This window comes from Halyomorpha halys, unplaced genomic scaffold, assembly GCF_000696795.3.
Source record: "Halyomorpha halys isolate HHAL.00 unplaced genomic scaffold, Hhal_1.1 Scaffold909.1, whole genome shotgun sequence".
In the NCBI taxonomy this organism is placed as follows: Eukaryota; Metazoa; Arthropoda; class Insecta; order Hemiptera; family Pentatomidae; genus Halyomorpha; species Halyomorpha halys.
Window position 1 is genome coordinate 24,677 of NW_027111434.1, and position 8,959 is coordinate 33,635.

At 30.1% G+C, this 8,959-nt stretch overlaps 1 protein-coding gene across 1 annotated transcript in view; it reads left to right on the top strand.

The window, feature by feature from the left end:
• Positions 1-216: 216 nt before the first annotated feature.
• Positions 217-8,959, top strand: part of Oatp33Ea (Organic anion transporting polypeptide 33Ea) — a gene marked incomplete at its 5' end in the record, with an annotated part of 19,669 nt that continues 10,926 nt past the window's right edge. Inside the window, 6 exon segments of the mRNA XM_014430698.3 lie at positions 217-395; positions 1,747-1,980; positions 2,501-2,692; positions 5,150-5,290; positions 6,674-6,871; positions 6,954-7,118. Of these exon segments, the coding sequence (XP_014286184.3) occupies positions 217-395; positions 1,747-1,980; positions 2,501-2,692; positions 5,150-5,290; positions 6,674-6,871; positions 6,954-7,118 (1,109 nt within the window).

An 8,959-nucleotide genomic window follows, 5' to 3' on the forward strand; every position in this document is an offset into this window, starting at 1 on the left:
ATTTCGGGATATAAAATCATATTAAAACAAATAAAATTTCTCTTTTGATCAGCAAACATAGTTTTACCGCACAGAATAAATTGATAAAAGTCGCCTGTTTAGTTATTAAATCGAATTTGGGATATATGAGGTACAATTATTTATTTTATGATTTTAACTTTTAAATTCCTAAGAACAGGAAAATAAATATTCAATTTATTATTTTGAATGTTACAGAGAATATGGATGCGGGTTGGCTTCTTTCCGACCACACTGGATGCAAAGATTCGCAAGTCCCAAGTGGTTCATGACAGTGTACGGAGTACTAGGGGCTGTTCAAGCAATGTCTTACGTCTACTTCATATCGACATTAACAACGATCGAAAAGCGATTCGGAATTCAAAGCAAAACAACAGGTAAGCGATAAAAGGGCCGTCTGTAGCTCAGGTGGTTGAGGTCCAGGTCTTAGCCACCTTGGAACATTAGTGGCGCCGATTCGAATCCGGCCTGGGGCGTCTACTTTTTCATTGAGTAGCAGTCCCACAAAATGAAAAACTTGATCCTGCCCATGGTTAGAATAGATTGATCACCTCTAGATAACCCCCCACCCCTCCCCTTTAATAAATAAAAACAATGTAAGTAATAAAATAAGCGGTATGTAGCTGAGAGAGCTGTCGCTCTTAGCAGCCTTGGAACTGCAGCAGCACTGGTTTGAATCCATTGAGGGGGGAGTTGACTTTAATTTTGTGGCTGCCCCACAGAATTAAAACTTGACTCCCTCACCCACTCTGGTTAGAATAGGTTGGTTACCTGTAGATAACCCTCCTTCTACCCCTTGATATCCTAGAAATAAAAAGGCATGTGATAGTTAAAAAAAAAAGTAACCAATAAGAATCGTGAAATCACAAACAACAATCTAGTAGAGGTTAAAATTAATAATCAATAAATCAGCTTTGTCAAGCAATATATTTACTAAGGACAGTCCATCTTATCTAAAGATTTCAAAGATGAATTAAATAGATGGATAAATATGGGATTGAAAAAATACTGGAGCATGAAGCACATTTTTAAAAGTCAACTCCCTCCAGGAATAAAGGCAAAGGTATCAGAAACATGTGTATATCGGATAGTTTTATACGGATTTCAGATAGGGTCTAAACAATCATGAAAAATTGGTAAGACAACTACAATTTTCAAGAAGTATGATGAGAATCAAAAGAAAATACTACAACAGTAGCAGAAAAGTACAGTCTACAATTAAAATGAAAATTCCACCAAAAGAACCACAACTGAAATAGAGGTGGGCTGGTAATGTTGCCAGACTTCTTACTAGAAGATGGTCCAAATTGCTACAGAATGGTTACCTAGGAAACACCAATTACAAGATGGCGAGATGAGATAGTGCAAAGGGTGGGAGGCTGTAGATAGAAATAGGGGTCTATGAGGTGAAGTATTAAAGAACCTATTGTAAGCTATCATTTATATTTAAGTGTTCAAATACAACATAGAAAATATTTTATTTAATTATGGAAAACTATTAATTTTAAATTAATGTAAAAATACAATCAATGAAGTTGAGTAAATTCTTGATGTTTATAAACTGGAATCTTAACTTCCAAGGAGAGTCTTTTATTGCTGTAAACAATGGAAATAATGCAGTTATTATTATTATTATTATGAAACAATCTTTAAAATTTTATAAATGGTTTAGCTAAATTTATAAAGGTTTTGGTAATTAGTAATAACATTATTTTATTTATTTTTTAGGATTCATGTTGAGTGGAAATGAAATCAGCCAAATCCTTTTTTCACTGGTGCTAACTTATTTCGGTGGCCAACGAAACCGTCCTGTATGGATTGCTTGGGGAGTTACATTTTCAGCAGTCTCATGCTTCGTTCTTGCAATGCCTCACTTCCTCTACGGGGCAGGGACATCTGCCTTAGCTTTGACGGAGGAGTACAAGGATATATTTGGTCTTAATGAAACGCAAATAGAAATCAGTAATAATCTATTTAACTTTTAAAGTTCTAAATAATATTAATTTATTAAAAGTAGGAGGTTGGTCAGAGTGGTGTTCAAGAAAGGTACACAAATAGCAGAAAAAAATATAAGTAACCCAATTTTGCCTCATCAGGACCAAATGAGAATATGATAAAATCATTGTAAAATATGATAAGATTATAAGAGTATGAATAGAAAGTTTTATAAAATATGATATATAAAGAAAAAATTATATATAATTACTATATACAAATATATAATAAAGGTAACCTTGAATAACAGTAAACTTGAAGAATATAAATATAAATTAATAGAATAATTAACAACTACAAGTGCAGTAATAAATAGTTTCTCCGCCATTTTGTGTACCCTTCTTAAACACCAACCAGACCATCTTCCTACAATTAATAGCATACAGTAAACTAATAATTTTCCAATAACTTATTGATAACTATGTAAATTATAATCACTAATTATAATTGATAAAATAAATCATGAATAATCATAATGAATTTTCAGAAGAAAAGAGTGAACTGTGTTCTAAAGAGATTTCTCCGCGAGACTGCACACCGAAGGATTACAGCGTTATCCCACCACTCCTTGTATTCATGTCTCAGTTTATACTTGGGATAGGAACCACACTTTATTTTTCACTTGGGCAAACATACATAGATGACAACTCCAAGAAAACCAATACACCAATGATATTAGGTAATAAAGCACTGAATATTGCATTTTTAAACTAAAAATAACAAAAAAATATTTCATGTATTAGTTCTTTAATGTGAAGGTTTAAAGTTAAAGGCTGTTAATGGTTATCACAATTTTATCAATGAATTCAAAATGTTTAACCTATCAAGCCATCTTCTGGTACAAAATCTACAAGGATTCACAATTATTCTACTACAATACATAACCAAAAAAAAAAAAAAGTTATTAACATTAGACATTATCAAAATTGTACATAATTTCATTTTTATGGCCATATACAAACATTCATTGAATAAATATGTTTTACAATTAACCAAAAGAGAGAGAAAAGCTTTATTCATCCATGCTGCCCAAATAAATCGGATTACTACATTACACAGTATACTAATCAATCCGTGAGCAGACGTATATAAATTACATATATTTACATGACATAATAAAAAAGAAAGAAAACAGTTTTTTTTTTTGTTTTTTTCCCACAGTTTCCTTTTACAATCAATTCCAGTCTATACAATAAATACAAATATTTCAATTCATTCCCTTTCTTGTCCTTTCCTTTTCACCATGTCACAATTTTTATTTCATTTGATCGACAAACTCACTCTCCTGAATTCACCTTCTCAGATCCCCTCCAGTGACCCCTTAAACAAATTCACTATTAGACGGCAATGTGAGATCAAACCAGAGAAATAATAGTCACAGCAGTAGATTAGTTCAGTTTACAGAAAAACAAACAAATACATTTTACCAAAACACTAACTACCAAAACTAACACTTAGATTTAAAGGAAAATATAATAAAAAGTTGGTTAAAAAAAATAAATAAAAATAATAATAATAATAAAATAATTTAATGAATAAATAAGTTAAAACACACAAATCGACAGGTCCACATACTAAAATAAATAAATAAAACAATAAATAATCTCAGTCCTAATTCCCATGCAGGTGATGATGTATGATTCTCAGGGAGTCCAAAATAATATTTTCCGCTAAGATCGGATAATTAAAATTTAATAAAAATAATACAATCGTAATAGTAGTACTTTTGGCACATCGGCACTTGGAGACCTATGAGTGTTTTTTCGTTTGGCTCCTTGGTTGGCTTTTTCATTAGACCTTGTAGATCTTTGGCAAGCACCAGGCTTCTCCATGCCTGTCTATCTTGGGCTACTGCTTTCCAGTTTGCTGTGTAGAGACATCCTGATGGATTGCTTTGTATTCTTATATATATCAGAGCTGGCTTTATCATAGTATTGTACACCCTTAATTTCAGATTTTTAGAGAGTTATTGGATTTCAGGAGTCTTGACAGAGAGACTCTGTTTGCGCTTGTTATACTCAGGTCTATCTCAGTTCGTTGATCATTTATTAATATTATTGTGGAGCCAAGGTATTTGAAACTGTCTACTTTCAGAAACAATTTGCCTTACATGCAGACCATGTCTTTAGGGTGGATTTTATGGCTCAAAATCATATGAGAATATACCCATGAGTAAACAGTGTCAAATCTGAAATTGATATATATTTTCTTTCTTCTTGATTTTTTTGTGCTTGCTATAAATTTATAATACTCCAGTTTTATTTTCCACAGTTTTGATTATTTTCTCTCCCGACACCTTTCCCATTTTTCTAAAAAGGTTTTCTTTGACTGGTGCACCCAGTTCTCTAACGTCACATGTTTTATTACATTTATTCCAATTCCTTCTCCGTTCCAAATTCTTCAAACCAAATGGGCTCCTTGTTCCACTTTTGAAGTTATTAATTCAACTAATAGAGAGTAAAACTTCAAATAGAATAGATTTTGGTTGGCTCTTCAAACCTTGTAGATCTTTGTCTGCCCGATCCAGTCTTCTCCACACCTGCCTATCTTTGGCCACTGCTTTACAGTTTGCTGCAAGTAGCTCTTTTGCATCTTTGTTGATTCTGCCTATCCATCTGTTTTTTGGCCTCCCACATGGTGTCTTGCCAACTATACTGACATTCATTGTTGTGTAGAGGCATCCTGATGGATTGTTGGGCATATGTCCTGCCCTTCTTAACTTCCTTGCCTTCATATCATGAGATATTACAGTCTCTGCAAGCAGTTCACTATTATGTCTTTTCCTCCATGTGTTAAGGCTCTGATCTTAGATCGCTCCTGTAATAGTACAGAGGACTATCCGTTAAAATCTCTTGATTCTGTTTTCTAGGGTGCCTGTTAGAGCCCAGATCTCGCAACCATACATCAGTGCTGGATTTATCATGGCACTCTTAGTTTTAGATTTTTAATACAATATTATGTTAGTATAATTTCTTATACATTTATATGCCTAAGGATAAGGTAAGTATAAGTTATGTAATCATGGGTATTAATAAAAAACCTTAAATAGTTAAAGTAGGATTAACTAAGAATGTATCACTTTAAATTTTATACTGTTATTTATTAAAAGTATTACAATGTGACAGGGATGTTGCAGGCACAACGATGGCATTGAGAACAATTGGACCATCAATCGGCTTTGTCATCGGATACCTTTGCCTAAGTTTGTACATAGATCCAACATTGACTCCAATTATTGGGAAAAAAGACCCACGATGGCTGGGAGCATGGTGGTTAGGTAAAATATTAATTTTTTATTTTTATTTTATAAAAATAATAAACTAGCAGAATAAAATAACAATTAATAAAGAGGTAGAACAAAACCAAATTCAAATGAATAAAGGCTTCTGAAGTAAGACAAGCTAAAGGTGCTATGTACTATTCAAAACAGGAACAAGGAGTTTCATATCGTAAGTCTATATCTACACTTTTGGAAAATTATTTTAGGAATATTTCATATAGATAAGTGTAATTTTTATTGAAAATATTGATTTGCATCAGGTATTTGACATTGTGAAATTGAAGTTTTGAAATAAGTTTAATAAGTCAAAACAAAATAAAATAAAAAATATTACTTTTTATAAGTGGATATACTGACTCTTAACAAAAAAACTCCTCAACTATCCATTGATATTGAATCCCACATATACATCTTGTTCGGGATCGAGATATCATGGAATAAGAAAAACCTCCTATCTTAATTTAACTCATATATTATAATTTGTGTACAAGATTTAATATATATTGGTGATATACATGTTAATTAATATTATTATTAATTAATAAAAGTTAAATTTATAAAGCCAATTTAAGATTTTAATAATAGAAATGAAGTCAGTTATTTTGTTTTGTCTTACCAAACTTAGTTTTCTCATTATTTATTTACTTTTTACGAACGGTTAAGTAAAGTTTAAGTTGTGTTGATAAGAAAAATATCTTTTGCTGTACTTTTATTTACAAAATAAAAAATATTATTTATTTTTATAGTAATACTTTACTGGGCTGCCATGCTGCGTAGGGATAAAAAATATGTTTTTTATGAACACAAATGACAATTTTTAAGGGGCTAAACTAACAGGGTTTAAAAATTATTGAACTTGTATTGTATTAAAAATAAATACGATGGCTTACAATCATATATAAACCAATAGAGATTAAATTACAAAATGTAACAGACTGTTGGTATTATAATTAAAAATTATATATTATTATTTTTAGCAAAATACAGAGCAAAATCAAAAACATCTTGATCCTGAGTCTATTTATGTTTATGTATCAAAAAAATATTATTCTTATATTTTAATTCATGTTATTACTATGAAAATTTCTTTATTTCAATTATTTGCCTTTTTTCATTTCTTGTAAATAAAGTACTTATGTGTACATTCATCACTATTACCTACTCTTCTGTAATATGGTTTAATAATAAAAAAAAATTAACCATTGGTTTATCTTTTATAATAAAACTTTAATTAAACAAATATGTTTCTATAGGACTTTATTTGCAAAAGATTTCTCTTTAAACCATATTAAACTGTGAGATTAATAAGTTCAGAATACATATGTATATATTTCTGTAAGTAAATATGTTTTTGTTTTATATTAACATTTCAATTTTTAGGATGGATCGTACTGGGTTGTGTAATGTTAATTCTCGCAGTATTACTAGCAATGTTTCCCAAAAAATTAAGACCTACCACAAATAAGACGGACAAAATATACCCAATGGCAGATCAGACGTCAGAGCACCGACAAAGTGATGTCAATTCAAATGGTAAAGGATTATTGATAAAAGATGATAAAATGCCAAAGTTGAAAGGTATAAATTAATATAAAAATAATATAATTTATGTTTAAAAATTAATATAAACATTGAAAGTACTAAAATTTGGTGTTTTAAGATTTTCCAACAGCACTGATGAGGCTTTTAAAGAACAAGCTTCTTGTGATAAACATATTCTCAGGAGTTTTTTATATCCTTGGTGCCTCGGGGTATATAACATACATGACGAAATATATGGAGATACAATTTCAAAGAACTTCTGCTTCTGCAAATATAGTATTAGGTAAAAATTATAAATTAGCAATTTATTAAAAACCTAAAATAAATAAACAGGGTTTGACTGTGAAACTCATATTCTCCCCTTCAGAAAATTTTATATCTATATGTATAATTTAAAAAAAAAAATCAAGGTTTATAAATATATATTTTTTTATTTTAAAATGTAGATTAGTCTCAAAACACATTATATTTTCAAGAAAAAACACTAGTTCAAAAACTTTAAACTAGGTTAATTAAAATAGTATTCTCAAGGATAGCCCTCAAGGTAGTATCCTGGGTCCCATTCTCCATTGGTTTATACAGCTGATATTCCAACCCACCCTAATACAGTCCTAACAACATATGCTGATGACACATGTGTACTGTCTGTGAACAATGACCCTACTACTGCATCATAGACTCAGCAGTCACACATAACATCCATTGAAGAATGGTGTAATGACTAGAGAATCAAAATAAATTCAAACAAATCCCATCAGGTTACCTTTACTATCCGTTGTAAACCTCTACTCTCCTTTATTACTGTATCTTTTTTTAATTCACTCACTAAAGCCTGTTAACAGATTCACTACTTAGGACTCCATCTTGACTTGAGACTTACTTAGAATTCTTATACTAGACTGGAACGACAAGAAACTGCTCGTAGATTCCGATTACTAAAATACCTACTTGAGAAACACTCTAAACTTCCCATTTATTACAAAAAAAACTCCACGAGGATAATCAGACCTATTTGGACATACGGAATTAAGCTTTGGGGCTCCATCAAACCATCAAAATCCTCCTGTATCCAATCCTAACAATCCAGAATTATCTGTAAAATCCTCGATGCTCCTTATTACATCACAAATAAAATAATCCAAAAAGACCTCAACATCCCATTCGTTGTAGATTTGGCCCAAAATAGATATATCTCCTTTTTTTCCAAAATTCCTTACCCACCCAAACCCAATAGTTCTTAATCTCTCATCCTTAACAATTCCTGAAAAGAAGATGGCCACAGGACCTTTTAATTTAAAGTAATGATTGAACTATCACATTTGAGTGGTTCCTTCCCAAGGGTATCATGTGTTCTGAAACATTTATCAGATTTACTTATTGTATTTGTTTTTATATAGTTTTAAGTTAAATTTCAATAAATAAAAAAAATTGAACAACAGTTAAAAACTATATTGATAAATTGTTACAAACCTACTGATGATCAGGTTTTCATGTTAACTATAAAATTTGATGAAGTAGAAAGTATGAATTTTGTAGTTTGACCCTTCATACGTAAGAAAGTATTTTTAAAAAATATATTTCTGAAGATAACCTGATGATCATTTTCATTAATTGGATGTGAAATTTACACTGTATGTTTTTAGTTTTATTTAAGTACATACCACTGCATAAGAATTTTCAAATATTTGGTGTAAGAATGGATAATTTGACAAATAGGAGTTGTTATTGATAGAGAGGTCTTTATAAGATAAATAGATAAACATATAAAAATTATATAACATTGTTAAGTAACATTGTCTCGAAATATTGTATATACTATTATATTTGATAATTTATTTTTTTATTAACTGCAAAATATAACAATCCATTATATGAGTTAAAATTTTAATGTTTTATAAATATCTTGTTTAAAATTATTTTATACATTAGGATATAAAATAATTATATATTATTGCAGTTTTGAAGATTTAAGATTTAAGCAAGAAACATACAATGTAATAAAAAATTGAAGAATTAAAAACGGGTTTAATCATTTCTTAAAAGAATATAGTTGATACGGCATTATAACCCTTTGCAAAATATTTACTAGAAATTTATCTTTGGAATCTAGTTCTAATGTTATTA